The following is an 18,955-nucleotide window of genomic DNA, read 5'->3' as shown; positions in this document are numbered from 1 at the left end:
TTTTTTCTCTTAGTCATCTTCCAGGACGGCACACTTGAGATGAGAGGCTCCTCCCTACAGGAAACACAATCAATCGACAGCTGTTTTAAGTCCCCACCCTTCCCCTTGATCCTCAGTTTTTGATTGTGTTTCTCCGTACACAGCAAAACTGTTTGTTTTTTTCCAAATGACCCGAAGCCTGGGGCTGGTGGTCCCCCCCTGGGAGCCGGACCAAATGCCTGGGAAGGCCTACGGCCACATCACCCTGAAAGTGAAAGAGGGCGCCGCCTGCCCAATCTCGTATGATCTTGGAGGCTAAGCAGGGTCGGGCCTGGTTAGTACCTGATGGGCCTCTGGGTCTGGCCGGATATATTTATCCTTCCTGGGGGGTTCCCCTATCCTTTCCTCAGGGGGGGCAGCAGAAACTGGAAGAGCCCCCCTGCGAGCTGAAGGCCCCTGGGTACAGTGGTGTCCCCAGAACTTCAGGGGCCTTTTTCCTGTCTCCCCCCCTTACCTGTCCGGGCGTCCGTTCAGACAGGGGTGCTGGCTGTCAGTTCTTTCCAGGGCCCCCGACTCCTGGGCCCCTGGTAGCTCGTGTGGGCTGCTAGGGAGGGCGCCACCTGAACGACCCGCGTTCTTACCCAGGAGGGAAGGCTGAGAGTCAGCAGGAGCAGGCGCCCAATCCTCCTTTCGAGGAGGCACCAGTTCACTACGGTGGATGTCTGCCTAAACCACCTCAGAATGGAATGAGGAACGTACGGCATTGCCCCCCCAGGTGTATATACTGACTGGCAGGACACAGCCTAACCTTGCAGCTCCCTATGGGAACAGCAGTTGGGGGGGCACTTTGGCGGCTATCCTCCTTGCGTGTGGACCATAAGGATGGAAAAGCAAGCCCGGTGGCTGTGGCAAAAGGGGAAGATGACAACAGTGAGTACTTTCCTTTACCTTGGGAATTTAGCTGCAAAATCCCCAATCCCAGCCAGATGGTTTCTGGGCATTTGAGATAATCTCCCCTGGGGTCTGTATTCAAATAGCCCAGAAGCTTCTGCTAAAAACACCAGCTACAGCTCCCTCTTACATCAGAGATGCTGTATGGTGGACAAGTGTTGCAGAGGAGCGAGTGTGCCTAAACCAACTCAGATGGGAAAGAGGTAGGTAAGGCATTTCTTCCCCTTCCCCCTGTATTTACTGAGTGGTACCGTGCAGGACCTGGGGTCTGCATAACAAAATAGCCCAGAGCTACTGCTAAAACCACCAGCCACAGCTCCCTCTTACAGCAGAGACACTGTGGTTATCACAACAGTAGGTTGCCAGCCTTTCCCTACATGTCCGGTTGTGGGGCATTAGTAGGGATGAATAGAGCGAAGGGGGGGGGGGGACCTGGTAGATACAAAGAGTTCCTTACAGGCCAGGTATACCACTGAACAATTTATGGATTGTGCAATGGTTGAAGGATTCAGGAGTAAGCTCTCCTGGTCAGCAGGTGCACTAGGTTATATGGCCCTATTAGCCCAGCTTCTAGGAATCTGAAGTCATAAGCTCCAACCTCCCACTCCACCTTTACATTGTGGTTATATTAAAGTGCAGGAGGTAAGAAAAACCTTTTTGTTGGTTTGGGCTACAGTCAACTCAGTGACAGATCTAAAGGCGATTTACCATAAATCGCTTCCTATATCCTTTAATTAAGGATTTTCTGTGCAAACATATGCAAGAGCTAGATAGATACATGATTGCTTGTTTAAGGCCTACAGGTGGCTATTTTCCTCCAGGCTAAATTGGTGACCACCTTTTCTAGAGGCATGTCCTAAATTGGTCTCTAGGGCTGGGCTCATTGAGACTTTAGTTTCTGATCAGCCCCACCTGTGTGTGAGCTGGCCAGCGTTTGCTCAGTCTACGGAGGTAAGGTAGGACAACAGCTACTATAGTAAGGTGTCTAACCATTTTAGGATTTGTTCCTTCACTGGGGGTGAAGTGTTAGTATCTACAGCCCAGGCTATGCCTAGGGATCAAATTGCTTTGTTTGGTTATTTCATAAAGGGATACACCATGTCTCCTCCTTGGTTGCACACCAGTAGACCTCAGTAGTGAAGGTTTGTCCTTGCTGGGATGTTTTGTGGCACAGCAGAAATACACATTGAGATGTGTGTCATTTCTGCTCATAAGGGGAATATTGCTGTACATCAGAAATGCACTGCACTGAAGCTTGGTTGTTGTCTGTTATATCCTAAAGGTACTGCCTTATTTGACTACAGATCAGAAAAATACAACAGGGAAGGTGGTCTGTACTTTCTGGTCTTGTGACGCATGGCGGAAATGCACATCATTGAGTCTTGTGACACCTCTGCTCATATTTGTTAAATTGCTGCACATCAGACATACTCAAAATTGAGTTCTGTCTGGGGTTTTTTGTGTCCTGTATTACTGCCTTATTGGTTGCTTATTAGCAAGGCAGTAGTGAAGATTGATGGTCCTGAATTGTTGGGAAATACAAATTGAACCTGTGCCAGGGGTAGTACTGGTAACTGCCTTTGGTAATCGGTGCAGCCCTGCAAAGTGGCGTCGGGCTGACTGTGCTATTAACGGCAAAGGCTGCCGATATTAGGCATGCGATTTGACATGTTGAGTCGCATGCCAAATCCCTTCAATATGGATGTGCTATCTCTATTCAGATTGTTATATTGTTGCACATCAGATATATACAAGATTGAAGGTTGTCTGTCCTTTTATGTCTTACATTTACTGCTTTATTGGCTGTATATCAGAAGGGACACAGCAGTGAGGTTGTCTGTCCTTTTCTGATTTGTTTTTGCTGCCTCAGCAGGGAGACACATTGAGGGTGGTGGCGTCTCTGCTCAGTATTGGTATAGTACTACACATCAGACATACACAAAGATTGAAGATTGTTTGTGTCCTGTATGTTCTATATTTACTGCCTTATCGGCTGCATATCAGAAAGGCACAGCAGTGAGGGGTGTCTTTTCTGTTGTTCTACCTTGCTGCTTCTTAAGGATACACAGCAGGGGGTTGTTGGCTGCACGCCTCCAGGGAGATACAGCATTGGGGACCCCTCGCTTGTTCAACCTGAAAATTGCAAGTTACCTGCGACCTGTGTAATCTTGAGGTCTGTGGATCCAGAAAGCAGGGTCTGCTTGGTGGCGCTGCGACCTGGAGTTGCACAGACACGAATGGTTCCCATTGGAAGCCATAGTGTATGACTTTTCTCTTGCATTTTTGCGGTTGCAGGTTGGGTCGCACAGGTGTGGGAGCCCTAAGTTTTATCTGTCCCTTCTGGTTGAGGTTTTGCTACACAACAAGAATAGACATCATGGAGTTATTGCCTTACTTTGCAATACACCAGAAAGATCGCAGCTAGGAAGGCTGTCTGTTTTATGTGGCTGCACAGCAGAAACACTCAACATTGAAGCTTGTTGGTGCTTTCTGTTTCAGATTCCCTTACCTTACTGCACTTCAGAAAAACACAATGCTGCAGGTTGCTTGGGTCCTTTATGTGACTGCACTACAGAACTGCATAACAGAAAAGATATTGTCTTGTGTGCCATATTGATCTTATAACTGTATTTGGTGGTTCATCAGAAATACGCAACATAGAAGTTTGGGTCTTTCTGTCTTATATTTATGGCCCTGTTTTGCTGTACATCAGTAAAACTCCACCGTAAACAGGACTCCCATCCTTTATGTATTTATATCAGTTATGACCTAGGTAGCTGCACTTCAGAAACACGCAGCATTTAGGGTCGGTTCACACTGAGGCAGCACGACTTACAGCGCGACTGCCTCAGGCGACCCAGGACACGACTCAGCGGCGACTTGTGAAACGACTTCTGTATAGAAGTCAATGCAAGTCGTTCCCAAAGTCGTACAGGAACCTTTTTCTAAGTCGGAGCGACTTGCATTGCGACAATTAGAATGGTTCCATTGCACAGAACAGGACGCTACTTGTCAGGTGACTAGGTCGCCTGACAAGTCGTCCCAGTGTGAACCAAGGCTGAGGGTTTGCGTGTGTCTTAATGTTTTTACATATTGGCTGCACATCAGAAAACCAGACTGTGAGGACTGTTTGTCTACATTGAAGTTCAGATTTGGGTCTCTCCCATATTTGATATGTTGGTTTAGCTAGCCACACTCATATACACATTATTGTCTATGCTTGTGTCCTTTCTGTCTAAATCTATTGTGCTGGGTCCACAATCTTTGATCTTTTTTTAATTTGTGATATTAATAATGCATGTATCACCTTTTGTATTTCAGCCCTCTTTTCCGTGGAGGGGCCTGGAGTTCTGGCTGCAGACGTCTCATGTCAGAAAGCCTCAGCCCCTTACATTCAGGAATGCTGGAACCATTTCCTAGGGTTGAAGCCCAGTAGAGTTATGGGTCACTGGAGGAAGGCGATAAAGAATCACCCTGCTTAGTAAGAACTTGGGAAGTTCTGTTCAGAGGAGTATTATGACCTGAAGATGAAGTATAAAGATGTATACCCGACCGAATAGGTTATGGCTCGGTGCATGGCCTTCATCTCACCCTTCTAGCAGAACTAGATGTAGCAGTATAAGTGTTATACTCCTGCTATGAACTTTATTCTCCTGAAGTAGGCACTCAGGCGTGAGTAAAGCCACAGAGTGGGCATGCCTTAAACCCAGGGATCAAGCCTCGGTTAATCTATTACCCTTAAGTAGGCTTCCCTTTAGTCTTTGCTGATGTAAAGATAAAAATGAAAAAGGTTGTCTGTTAGGGGCCCACCTTTTTTTTTGCAGTTTTAATTCCCTGAACAGGGTAGTGTTAAGACAGGCCCTCTTAGTGATCAATGAGTGTCCTTGTCTTACAACACAGGTCTCTGATTAATCTTTAGGGGTTCTAAGTAGCACCTACAGGCACAATAGGCCATGGTTGTTAGATGTGTGAGACAGGCAACATTGCTAACCTACAAGTTTAACATGTTTTCTGATTCCATCTTTAAGAGCCCACTCCACCTAGGTCCTGCATCCGAAGCGGAGAAGGCAGGGACCCTGGTGGAGTACACCTGCAGACCAGCCACATGATCCAGCTATAATACCTTCATCAAGCATATGGAGTGGAGGTAAAACTCACTGCAGAACCAAGGGCCGCCAAGAGGGTCTTGCAGTGGTCCCACCCTAAGGTAGGCCTGAGGTACTTGATTATCCTCTCAGGTGTGCTGTCCTGGAAGATGACTAAGAGAAAATTGACAGTTACTTACCGGTAACTGTTTTTCTAGGATATCTTCCAGGACGGCAGGCCTACTTCCGCCCGTTGGAGGAGGGAAAATGGTAGAACACTAGAAGGTGAGTACCTATAAGGAATGATTTCCCTTGTGAACCAGGTTCAGGAGTTACTTCTCTACAAACTGAGGATCAAGGGGAAGGGTGGGGACTTAAAACAGCTGTCGATTGATTGTGTTTCCTGTAGGGAGGAGCCTCTCATCTCAGGTGTGCCGTCCTGGAAGATATCCTAGAAAAACAGTTACCGGTAAGTAACTGTCAATTTTTCTTTTCATGTCTACACAATGCGTGTAGACACAGTTGCTTATTGTCTACACCAAGGGTGCATGCATACATTAAAGGTAAAGTATAACTAAAGGCAAAACTTTTTTTCTTAGTTTTGGATAGAGTGGAAAAGGATTAGAATGCTTGTCAATTTGTATTGTCTGTGTCCCTGTTAGGGAGATTCACCCTATATACCATTATCATTGAAAGAAAATCCCAAATTTTGGGTTGTCCCCAAAAAAGTAATAGAGGGGAAATCTTCCAATGGGGACCTTGGGGTCCCCAAGAAATTCCCTCATTTCCAGGGATTTCCCCTCACTTCCCGTTTGGCTATGGGACAGGAAATTATAGGAAATCTCCGCAATGGTGGAAAAAAATCTGACAGGGGTTATATCCCTCCCTTACTCTATCCAAAAAGAAATATAGTTTTGCCTATAGTTCTACTTAAATTTTAGGGCACAAAAACACAATATATTAACCATTTTATTTTTTTGTAAAATATAAAAGATTAGATTATTTAGGAGTAAATAGATACCCAACATGTCAAGCTTTAAAAATGATTGTTGAGGGATTATTATTATTATTTTTTTTTTTTTAATAAAAAACATGTTATACTTACTGCTCTTGGCCATGGTTTTGCGTAGAGCAGCCCTGATCCTCCTTCTTCTTGTGTGCCCTTCCAGCACTCCTGGTCCCTTACCCCTGCCAAGTATGCCTCCTAGCAGCAGGGGGTATCTAATGACTCACACAGTGCAGCTTGGCACTGAATTTGTTTGACAGCAGCAGGAGTCCAGTAAGGATGGAAAGAGATCTTGGTCACAGCTTATGTGAGACGGGGGGGGGGGGGGGGGGGGAGAGCACCTAAAAGCTTTTTTACCTTAAGGCAGACAGTGTATTAAGGTAAAAAAAACCTTTAGCCTTTACAACCACTTGAAATTTGCACATGGGCAAAAAATTATGATGAATTTCAGCACGCTATATTTTTCATAGGAGATCCTGTAAAAACCCCACAGGCCGTCAGTTTAGAGTTAACCATGAACAATGGCCCTAGAATTTTTACTGTCACTCTGGCATGTGCAGCGATATGTAGGTGTATCGGTAGCAACATTTTTGTACTTAGTCACCTCCCAAGGAGTGCGTTTACATTCATATGCATGCAAATGGGGGTGGGGGTCAAAATTGTTTGTGCTTGGGTTTACATACACTCCACAAGCCAACTGTTAACTTTCTAATGATCACTTTCGGTGACCCCAGGAGACCAGCAAGCATCCAATCGCTGATCCTCCTATAGCTATAACAAGCCCGGAAATTATATGTAAAGTCACTGTGCTCAAAATATTATACCCCACACTTTTTGTTCAATATGTGATGTAAAAGACACGCTCTTGCTTCAGACAATTTGTTGAAGGCGGCATAAAGATCCACCAAAGCATAAGTGCACAGTGACAGATGACAGCAAGAAAGATCTAGGAAATAATATTTCTCCCACAAGGCAATGGTGATCCTGTATTCTTGTGAAGAAATATAAACATCAGCAAATGCTACAAACTTACATTCGAATTTGTTTCCCGCCTGCTTGGCTTCATTCATCCGCGTTGTCAATTTGCTAATCTGGGGCATATGATTATTAAGTTTGGCAGCTTCTCTCTGTCCTTTGACTATTAGTGGAAAAACCATAATACGTGCAAGTATTGTTCCTGTAGAAGATAAATATGTTAAACAAATAGAAACATAAAGAAACAATTCCCATTACTGTTAGATGAATATAATAAAGGTCTTACCTGTCACAATAGCTCCCCACCAGGGGATACCAATATCCATATGTAAAAATTCAAGAAAGTTTTGTACAAGGCCAACTGGACTGTAACCTCCAAGTCCCAATTCAGCCAAACTCTGTTCCACGTGACCAACTGTCTCTACAACTGTGGGGGCAAATTCGGAGACCGGGGGAGGCAACACATCTTCAGGGATAACAGCGGAATGTGATAATGGTGCCTCTGGGACAGGCGGGGCACTTAGAACCTAGAACAACAAAAGCAGTAGTGGACATTGACAAAGTATTAACCACAAACAGGTTGTATACTTTGCATCATCACCCTTTATGTTTAGCTTATATTTGTAGGGGGACTAGCCCTGTTGAGAATGACATCGTTAGTAATCACTGTGTGCATTCAGCAGTGATTACTGCAGCTAATCTCTGGCTGTGCGAAGGGCCACAAATAGCTGCAGCCACTGCCGACCTGTCACTGAAGTGTATAGCGCTCAGCAGGTGGAGCTGGCTGCTCACAGGTGACAAAACAGCTGCCGCTGCCATTTCCACTGAGGCAGGTCACCCATGCGAATGTAGCCTTGAAGGAAACCTGTCAAAATGTGGACTGCCATTGCTGATTCTACCTCTGAAATGATAGAAACTCATCTGTCATGCTGATTTTTTGGCCTCAGTACATTATGAGGTATTGACCCTGAACAAGTATAAAGATAAGGAATTCTGATTTCTCCCCAATTTTAACTTGCTGTCTTTTATTTTTTGTTTTTTCTAACCCAGTGACCCATAGGACTAAGGCCAGACACAGCCAAACTACTAGCATTTTCAGTAGCAGCAGCTTCCATATTTCTCAGATGTACTTTCATTTACATGGCTATTCCAGCTTCTCTAGCATGCAAAACAGACAAGCAATGGATAAAGGCAGATCTTTCCTACTGTAATAGGATTGTTATTCTGTTAAAAACTTTCATCCTGAAAGAAGCAGTTTAAGAATAGTACTGTATAATAAAAATAAAATTGAGAATCTACACAAAATGGTGTTCTATGGATATTATGTACTGTAAACACAGTTATCAAGAAATGAGTAGTTGTTTCACAAAAACTGGGTCAAAGCAAAATAGATCTGTCCAAGTTAAAGAATAAAGAGCACAAGAAATTTAACAGTTGATTCTGCTCTTTAGAGTAGAATTTCACTTAACAAAAACAAATTTGGTAACAGAATGGCTTTTTATTACATATTAACCTGCTAGAAAACTTCCTTATACTGCATACTGAGCTGCATTTGTGCAGCTCAGTGTACAGTTTTGGCATACTTTCTTGCTGGGATGAATACATTTCTGTGCGCACACACACACACACACGTGGGAGTTACATCATTGTGGGACAGCCAATTTAGAAGGCCAAAAATAAACCCAGGAAAATACTGGGAGAAATCGTCAGCGCCAGCAAGGGAGCTTGCAACCCGTTGCATTGCTGCGTGGAGGTACTGCAAGTTTAGTACCGCTTTAATGCAGAAGTGACCTGGGCACCAAGGTTCCTGGGCTCACCCGACTTTTCTTTTAGCCCAGGATCAGTGAAAATTCTCTCAGTATGGTGAAGGGTGGGAGATTGGAGATCTTCTCTGCAGTGACTGAACACAGGACATAGTACTTCCAAGTTCAGAGCTTTTAAATACTGGCCAGCAGCAGCGGGGTAAACAGTCGATCAGGGACTGTTTGCTCAGGCTGAACTCTACACTGTACAACTGCAAAGGTTTTTTAAGACGTTGCCTATATACAGTTTTAGTAATACACGAGAGAACATGGACCACCAAGCGTGCAGAAAAAATACACTAAATTAATATACCACAAGAAAACAAACACTATGACAAAACTAATCTGATAAAAATACAGTCAAATACATATATTTACAATATAAACCTCTTTTATGAAATGACAACAGGTGTCAAAAGAGCACATAAATCTATACAAACACATGTTTACATAAGTCCTATGCTGGAGTGACCCGTGTCAAATATATATATAAAAGCAAACATAAATAAACTCCAGACAAGGTATTATACAAACAATTAGGTTATACTGATCATAGTATTGGCTAAACCCTCATCTCTAAATATAGTAACCTGAGTGATATACCTTTTTTACAAGTTTCTCAGAACACCTAGATGATATATTTTTCACAATGGATACCATAAAAAGCTCACCTGGTTGGCAGCTGCAGTCACTGTACTCTGACAGCGAACATTAAAGACAAGAAACCGGCATGTCCTTGGGGCCAGAGCCCTGTGGAAACGGAATGAACCTGGACATCTGTGATACTAAAAGAAAACCCAAATTAGTTTGAATGTATATTGCCCCAATACAGCTCACATCATAATTTATTTTGTAAGTGCTTAATGAAGACATGTCTGACAAATTGGATATTAAAAGATCCTAAACAATCCTCAGCACAATAATTTATACATCTAGCACAACAAATGATGCTCCCCTATGGAAATCAAGATTACAATTCCCTGACATTTCAACTTACATCATTGTCATTAGAGGAGAAAACCTCCATATGTACCATGACTTCTAGGCATTCAGGAAAGAATGCTGCTGCCTTCTGAATGGCAGTTTTTTGTGTTCTTTTTTTGCATGGAACAAGCATTCAGCAACTGCGAGCGATCCAAGCAGTCCTATCACTGTGTGTTCTGTCCATCATTAAATCTGACTAATCAGACTTTTGTGACCTCATTGGAGTGCTGGTTCCTTCTTTCACAGCTGTCTGTTTACACAGAGTGGGAACGGGCTCCTTGGGCTTTGCACCCAGATAGCTGGGCGGCTTTCATATGAGCAGGTCTTGGGATATCTTATTAGGCTACATTTACACAGACATCTTGCCCCAATGGGAATGGCAGCAGTAGGGCTCTGCTGATTCCAGCTGCTGTTTTTGACACCCGGGAGCCCCTAGCTGGGGCCACTGAGCCTGTACACTTTAATGACTTAAACTTAGGTTTGCAGCGGCCTCAGTAATTTGTGGCTGTTTCCACAGTCTGCGATTTCTTGGGATAATCACTGCTGGAAGCAAACACAGTGCATCCAGCAGAGATCATTCCAGGTAATGACTAGCTACTAGTACTGGCAACCTACAGTATACAGGCTCAGCGGCCGGAGCTAACTGCTCATGGGTGTCAAAAACAGCAGCAGGAACCAGAAGATTCCTCTCTCTGCTATTCACACTGGGACAAAACACCCATACCAATGTAGCCCAACAGTAAGAGCCCTTGCACACTGGGGCGGCGTCGGCGGTAAAGCGCCGCTATTATTAGCGGCGTTTTACCGTTGGTATGCGGCCGCTAGCGGGGCGGTTTTACCCCCCGCTAGCGGCCGAGAAAGGGTTTAATACCACCGCAAAGCGCCTCTGCGGAGGCGCTTTGCCGGCGGTATAGCCGCGCCGTCCCATTGATTTCAATGGGCAGGAGCGGTAAAGGAGCGGTATACACACCGCTCCTTCACCGCTCCGAAGATGCTGCTGGCAGGACTTTTTTTACCGTCCTGCCAGCGCATCGCTCCAGTGTGCAAGCCCTCGGGGCTTTCACACTGGAATGAAAGCAGCGGCACTTTCGGGGCGGTTTGCAGGCGCTATTATTAGCGCAATAGCGCCTGCAAACCGCCCCAGTGTGCAAGGGCTCTTAGTTCTATTTGGCGTTTCATCAGCAGTGGTAAATCTCATTACAGTGATAGTAAACCGCCCCACATACTAGCACATTACGACAGACTTAACTGCACATGGAGCTCTCTAGCACAGCACTTCCATCTTCACCCAGTCTTCCTTTCAGGTTCCCAGGCTCTGGCTGTATGAATGGCCAGAGCCGCAATGACATCACTCTGGCTGTATTAATGGCTGGGGAAATGACATCACTCCTGTGCTCTGAATGTATGGCAAGAGTATGCTGTCCCTTCGAAATGCATGCGCCTGTGATGTCACTGGCGACATATACTGTGCGAGAATATCCTAAACAGTGCATATTTACTGTACCTACAGGTAAGGCTAGCGTTCTGTAACATAACTTCAGTTTTGTGTCAGAATTTTGGTGTGTGAGGAATAAGCATGCTGAAATCTGGTGGGCCACTAAGCGATGAATTAACGAATTGGAATGCGCCACTTTTAGGTCTCGTTTGTAAATGCGACAGTCCTTTTCACTGCTCAGCAAAGCAATCCATGAAGGAATGCTCACACGCATGTCAGCATTCCTCCATATACACCTACATTGCCACCCATTGAGACTAGTTCTCAGCAAACACATGGGCTCCTGATGCAGTGGGCACACCAGATAGTTTCAGACTCCCGGTCTGATTTACCCACAATATGAATGGGTGGAACTATGGGCAAGTAGGAGATGATTATGTGTTTGGGATGAATCAGACTCCTGACCTATGCTGTACAGTGGGCGGATCAGACCAGGAGTCCGAAACTATGGTGTCCACTCACTTTATCAAGAGCTTGCTTTAGTAAGAACTAAAGGGAGGAATGTACAAGACCGGTGGCCAGGGGGTAGAGGGAACAGCAGCCACCAGTCTTATGAAAAGGATATGAAGGGGAACAGATATCTCCTCACAGAATAAATAAGGCTGGATTTCTGACTTCCAAGGGGACTGTGCACTAAAACTCAGAGAAATAATTTAAAGGTATGGGAACACCTGTATGTGTGTATGTGTGTGTGTGTATATATATATATATATATATATAAAAAAAACAACATTTCTTCCCAGAGTTCAGCTTTAAATGAGCTCCTAAAGTGGATGTAAACCCTCACAAATACCCAGTGAAGTGAACAGCCTCAGATGATACACAGAGATTAAACAAATCTCCCTACATAAGTTTTACATGTATATCTGCTGTCTACGGCTTTATATATTCTTTAGAATTGTTACATGATGTTGGAATTGTCACTTCCCCATTCAGCACTGGTAATGTAGTCTTGACTTACACTGGGAGACAGCTGATTGGAGGAAAGGCACCCCCCCCCCAATAGGCAGAAGAACAAAGACACTTTCAGAGCTGTGCTGTGACCAGACAAGCTCTCTGCTAATCTATTTATAGCAACCTCCCATGACACAAATTTTCAGCTGCATTTATCTCCCGTCTCAGAACTTATCAGAAGTTTAACCACTTCCCGACCGGCCTATAACAGAATGAGGGCTGGGAAGTGGTTCTGTGATCCTGACTGGGCGTCATATGATGTCCAGAAGGATAACATGCCGGCGCGCAGCGCGGCGTGTCAGTTTCACATGCCGCATTTCCGATCGTGATAAGAAGCCTCTGACAGAGGCTTATCATGTGACCAATCACAGCTGAACATGTGGAGAACCAGCAAGTGTCGGTAAACAGCATTCCTTGGCTCGCGCTGACCGGGAGAGCCGATCGGTGGCCCTCCCTGTCAGAGGGGGGGGGGGTGTCTGTGCTGATAATCAGCACAGCCCCCATCAAATGTACCCATAAGCTGTCAATCGCTGCCAGTGCCCAATAAAGTGCCAATCAGTGCCCACCACAGTGCAAATCAGTGCCCAAAGTGCCAGTGTCCATCACTAACACCTGTCAGTACATGCAAAATCAGTGCTGCCCCATCAGTGCCATCTATTAGTGCTCATCAGTCCTGCATATCAGTGCCCATCAATTCTACATATCAGTGCCAGTCAGTGAAGGAGAAAAACAAATTTGATAATAGAAATGAAGAAAAACTTTTTTTTTCAAAAATGGCTTTTTTAGTTTGTTTAGCAAAAAATAAAAACCGCAGAGGTGATCAAATACCACCAAAAGAAAGCTCTATTGTGGGAAGAAAATGATAAAAATGTAGTTTGGGTACAGTGTTACATGACTGCTCAATTGTCATTCAAAGTGCAACAGCTCTGAAAGCTAAAAATTGTCCAGGGCAGGAAGGGGTGAAAGTGTCCGGTATTGAAATGGTAAAGGGAAAAGAAAAAGGCTTGAGGCTTTAGAAGCGCTTTAATGATTTAGAAAGATTTGAAGCCAGAAGCAGCCAGTACACTAGCATGTTGAGTAGATCAGGAATGGCATCCCTCAGATACAGGGAGATACAATGAACCCAGGGGCACAAGAATCCCCATCTGATCAATCCAGGCAAAACCTTTCCTTTCTGAGCTCATCCTTGTAAACCTGAAGTACAACAGATAACATGACAGCCAGCTGATCTGTGTGACCTCCATGTGATGTCTGTATACGAGGAACGATCGTGTAATACAGCAAGCCGTAATTCACGCCATTTATTTCTTGAACCATGTGTAACCACCATCCTCACATGTCTCTCTGTCGCTTCAGTCAGCCTCCACACTCCTCGTACTCTTTGACCCAATACAAGCCGACATGCCGCTTCCACCCTGAGCGCCGCCATCTTCTTCCACACGTCATCGACGAGCGCCGCAGCTGCAGCTTAGACGCGCATGTGCACTGAGGAAGTGGAGTAGTGGGCATGCGTACTGGCGCTCAACGTTGCCGATATCAGCTAACGTAGGGAGGCTTATGTGTGTGCTCACTATTGTATGAGAACATGCCGAGCTCAGTGGAGTCCCTGCTGCTGGCCTATTACAATTATTCCACTAGGTGTATGTAACACTGTATAACAGTTAATATGATAACACCGTATGTAAAGTCAACTGAAATATTTTTAAATCCTCAGTTTTAATAAACGTGACACCTGGTTATCGTGCCAATACTTCCTGTTACAGGGTGACAACGCTCTGGTCCTGTGTTGTCACCTTATCACAGGCTTTCAACGAAGAGTACAAGTGGCCATTTCAAAGCACTCAATAGACAGATATCACCCACTCCACACCATCAGGAATGGAAACCTGCACTGAGAAATGTAATGCAGCCATCGCTGGAACACGTCAATGTAGACAAGAGGCGGCCATTTTACTTTTAAAGTATATGTAAACAATCACCTTGTAAAACAACACATTCAGTTTAAAAAGGGAAATGAAAAGCACAATACTTGTGTGTACATACAAAAAATATTATTAGACACCATTTTGTTCCATTTTTTTAATATAAGAGATCACATTCCCAGACATCCCAGTCTGCAAAAACTCATTTCAGGGAGGTGGTGCTTCGCGCCAGGAACCCCCCCCACTGCACAGTATTTTTTAAATCACTTTTGCAATATTTTTTCACAGTGCTTCTGGGGAAGCACTGTATTTTTATTTTTAATAATTGTTTTTTTTTTACAATTTATTCTGTTTTAAAAAAAATTCACAGTGCTTTTTGGGGGGAGGGGTTTGGGGCAGTGGACAGTGTTGGTAGGGCAGGGGAGAGTGGTGTAAGTTTTTTATTTGATTTTTTTTACACTTTTTCATTTTTCAATATTTTTTGGGGGCCTTTGGTGAGATATCAGGGGTCTGTGTGTGATTTGAGGCTAGGACGGAGGTTCACTTTCCAGCAGGACAATGACCTCAAACACACTGCTAAAGCAACAATTAAGTGCTTTAAAGGGAAACATGTAAATGTTTTGGAATGGCCTAGTCAAAGCCCAGACCTCAATCCAATAGAAAATCTGTGGTCAGACTTAAAGATTGCTGTTCACAAGCGCAAACCATCCAGCTTGAAGGAGCTGGAGCAGTTTTGCAAGGAGGAATGGGCAAAAATCCCAGTGGTAAGATGTGGCAAGCTCATAGAGACTTATCCAAAGCGAATGGAGCTGTGATAGCCACAAAAGGTGGCTCTACAAAGTATTTAGAGGGGTGAATAGTTATGCACGTTGACCCTTTCTGTTATTTTGTCATATTTGTTGTTTGCTTCACAATAAAAATACATCTTCAAAGTTGTGGGCATGTTCTGTAAATTAAATGATGCAAATCCTCAAACACTTTAACCCCCGCTAGCTGCTGAAAAAGGGTTAAAACAACTCGCAAAGCGACGCTTTTAATGGGCAGGGGCACTTTAGGAGCAGTGTATACACCTCTCCAAAGATGCTGCTTGCGGGAGTTTTTTTAACATCCTGCCAGCGCATTGCCTCTTGCCTTGCCTTGGGCTTTTACACTGAGACAGCAGGGGAGCCATTTTTTAGGCGCTATTTTTAGCCCAAAAGCGCCTGAAAAACGCCTCAGTGTGAAAGGTGTCTAAAAGGTTAATTTAATGCTCCCCTATTTCCCCAAATAGATATTAGATAGAAGAGGAGCAGCGCTGTGAGAAATATTCCATGTGATGAACTATTACATAGGTAAAAAACAAAAAATTAGGATAAACTCCAAGTTCATAGGTTATATAAACAGCTGGACTGTCCTATTAAGAACCAATCTTGATGGTAAATACGGGCCGTGAATATGAAAATCAATGAGTCCTTCACCACACCAATGTGATAGTAAAATTGTGCGCTTACCAAATGGCAAGCTTAGAAGAGCTTGCGACCTTAACCCGGTCGGGGCCTTTCAAGGTGGAACCATCAAGGAGAGACACACCACTTGGTTTGAATTAGGCACACTGTTCTTCAGTTACCACTCTAAATGGAGATGTGACCCCAGGCTAGGGATAAACCTCCAAGGAGGTATACCGGAGAAAAACGGAAAGCAACATAGCGTAATCCTGCTTCCACTTTTAATAAAATCAAAAAGAAATGCACTTACATGTAAAAGGATAACAATAAAACATTAGAGCCGGCCGGCTAGAAAGCGAACGCCCGTCCTGTAGACTGTAGACGGTAAATGCAGCACGTCAGCACGTCAGCTGACGTGCTGACGTGCTGCATTTACCGTCTACAGTCTACAGGACGGGCGTTCGCTTTCTAGCCGGCCGGCTCTAATGTTTTATTGTTATCCTTTTACATGTAAGTGCATTTCTTTTTGATTTTATTAAAAGTGGAAGCAGGATTACGCTATGTTGCTTTCCGTTTTTCTCCGGTATACCTCCTTGGAGGTTTATCCCTAGCCTGGGGTCACATCTCCATTTAGAGTGGTAACTGAAGAACAGTGTGCCTAATTCAAACCAAGTGGTGTGTCTCTCCTTGATGGTTCCACCTTGAAAGGCCCCGACCGGGTTAAGGTCACAAGCTCTTCTAAGCTTGCCATTTGGTAAGCGCACAATTTTACTATCACATTGGTGTGGTGAAGGACTCATTGATTTTCATATTCACGGCCCGTATTTACCATCAAGATTGGTTCTTAATAGGACAGTCCAGCTGTTTATATAACCTATGAACTTGGAGTTTATCCTAATTTTTTGTTTTTTACCTATGTAATAGTTCATCACATGGAATATTTCTCACAGCGCTGCTCCTCTTCTATCTAATTTTGTTATGTGTGTATCTCATATTTTAGCAGCTGCTTTATATATTTGATCATTTATTTGTCACATTAGATTGGGTTTATTTCACAATTTATTTTTATTTTGTCAATAGGTGGTTTTGCATTTAATATAGCGCGGTGATTTACTCTGTTTTTTCCAAATAGATATTGTCTGTCCTGCAAAGTGATTGCAGACCACTGCAGGGAGGCAATGAGCAGGAGAGCAGAGCCAGTGTGCAGCTGTCACAGCCCTGTCGGACATGCTGTATGGCTGCCCTTCCCAATGCCAACCAACACCTGTAATAGCTGGTAGATTTAGATAGAGAAGGATCTGTATGATACTAAGAAATGTATACAAATGAAGTACATATGTTTCTGTTTGTTGAACTAGATGGAATTGTGTCATTTTCCAACCAAACTATGTAACTATGACATAAACTGGTGGCTAAAGCATATGCTTGGAAATTTCATGGCTTGAATTGCACTGATTATCAGGTCTAGTCCATAGTACTTTTAGTTAGTCCATGTACACAATGACTCACTGAAAATGTATTTTATAGTTACTGTGATTAGCAAAGTTGGAATTTTCCTGAATTGGCTTAACAGTATCTATACATGAGTTATTATCAGTAGTGTAGTTATGTTGTAAAGTACATTTTATGTTTAACCACCTCCCTCCCAGCCTTGTAGGCAGGGCCGGTGCTAGACTATTGTGCGCCCTAGGCGAGACCAGCTACTTGCACCCCCCCCCCCCAAAAAAAAAAAAAATCAAAATGAATTTAATAATTTTAGCACCAGAACTCCTGGTGGAGGGATGGAGTCGAGTGGACAGTAGAGGGGGGTACAGCCAGGTGGAGGGAAGGAGCCAGGTGGACAGGGGGGGGGGGGTTCACCCATTTGGGTGGAGGATGGAGCCAGGTGGACAGGAGAGGGGGTGCAGCCAGGTGGGGGGGGGGGATGGAGCCAGGTGGACTGGAGAGGGGGGTGCAGCCAAATGGGGGAGGATGGAGCCAGGTGGACAGGAGAGGGGGGTACAGCCATGTGGAGGGAAGGAGCCAGGTGGACAAGAGGGGGGTGCAGCCAGGTGGGGGGAGGATGGAGCAAGGTGGACAGGAGAGGGAGGTGCAGCCAGATGGACAGGAGAGGGAGGTGCAGCCAGGTGGAGGGAAGGAGCCAGGTGGACAGGAGAGGGGGTGCGGCCAGGTGGGGAGAGGATGCAGCCAGGTGGGGAGAGGATGGAGCCAGGTGGACAGGAGAGGGAGGTACAGCCAGGTGGACAAGAGGGGGGTGCAGCCAGGTGGGGGGAGGATGGAGCCAGGTGGACAGGAGAGGAGGTGCAGCCAGGTGGACAGGAGAGGGTGGTGCAGCCAGGTGGAGGTAAGGAGCCAGGTGGACAGGAGAGGGAGGTGCAGCCAGATGGGGAGAGGATAGAGCAAGGTGGACAGGAGAGGGAGGTGCAGCCAGGTGGAGGTAAGGAGCCAGGTGGACAGGAGAGGGGGGTGCAGCCAGGTGGGGAGAGGATAGAGCCAGGTGGACAGGAGAGGGAAGTGCAGCCAGGTGGGGAGAGGATGGAGCCAGGTGGACAGGAGAGGGAGGTGCAGCCAGATGGAGGGAAGGAGCCAGGTGGACAGGAGAGGGAGGTGCAGCCAGGTGGGGAGAGGATGGAGCAAAGTGAACAGGAGAGGGAGGTGCAGCCAGGTAGAGGGAAGGAGCCAGGTGGACAGGAGAGGGAGGTGCAGCCAGGTAGAGGGAAGGAGCCAGGTGGACAGGAGAGGGAGGTGCAGCCAGGTGAAGGAATAGAGCCAGGTGGACAGGAGAGAAGAGTGCAGCCAGGTGGACAGAGGATGGAGCCAGGTGGACAGGAGAGTGATGTGCAGCCAGGTGGGGGAAGAATGGAGCCAGGTGGACAGGAGAGGGGGGTGCAGCCAGGTGGGGGAAGGATGGAGCCAGGTGGACAGGAGAGGGAGGTGCAGCCAGGTGGGGAGAGGATGGAGCCAGGTGGACAGGAGAGGGAGGTGCAGCCAGGTGGAGGGAAGGAGCCAGGTGGACAGGAGAGGAGGGTGCAGCCAGGTGGGGGGAGGATGGAGCCAGGTGGACAGGAGAGGGAGGTGCACCCAGGTGGGGAGAGGATGGAGCAAGGTGGACAGGAGAGGGAGGTGCAGCAAGGTGGGGGGAGGATAGAGCCAGGTGGACAGGAGAGGGAGGTGCAACCAGGTGGAGGGAAGGAGCCAGGTTGACACGAGAGGGGGGTGCAGCCAGGTAGGGGTAGGATGGAGCCAGGTGGACAGGAGAGGGAGGTACAGCCAGGTGGACAAGAGGGGGCTGCAGCCAGGTGGGGGGAGGATGGAGCCAGGTGGACAGGAGAGGGGGTGCAGCCAGGTGGGGGGAGGATGGAGCCAGGTGGACAGGAG

General features: G+C 45.8%; 1 protein-coding gene across 1 annotated transcript in view; it reads right to left on the bottom strand.

Annotated features, from left to right (window-relative positions):
• Positions 1–13,723, bottom strand: part of OXA1L (OXA1L mitochondrial inner membrane insertase) — a 28,217-nt gene extending 14,494 nt beyond the window's left edge. The window contains exons 1-4 of the mRNA XM_073632237.1: positions 13,568–13,723; positions 9,470–9,583; positions 7,283–7,523; positions 7,055–7,198 (exon numbers count right to left, since the gene is read on the bottom strand). Of these exons, the coding sequence (XP_073488338.1) occupies positions 7,055–7,198; positions 7,283–7,523; positions 9,470–9,583; positions 13,568–13,660 (592 nt within the window). The 5' untranslated portion in view covers positions 13,661–13,723. The remainder of the gene's footprint in view (positions 1–7,054; positions 7,199–7,282; positions 7,524–9,469; positions 9,584–13,567) is intronic.
• Between the last annotated feature and the right edge of the window lie 5,232 nt (positions 13,724–18,955).

This window comes from Aquarana catesbeiana, linkage group LG01, assembly GCF_042186555.1.
Source record: "Aquarana catesbeiana isolate 2022-GZ linkage group LG01, ASM4218655v1, whole genome shotgun sequence".
Lineage (NCBI taxonomy): Eukaryota > Metazoa > Chordata > Amphibia > Anura > Ranidae > Aquarana > Aquarana catesbeiana.
The sequence above is the reverse complement of the archived record's forward strand: the minus strand, read 5'-3'. Positions and strand labels throughout refer to the sequence as shown.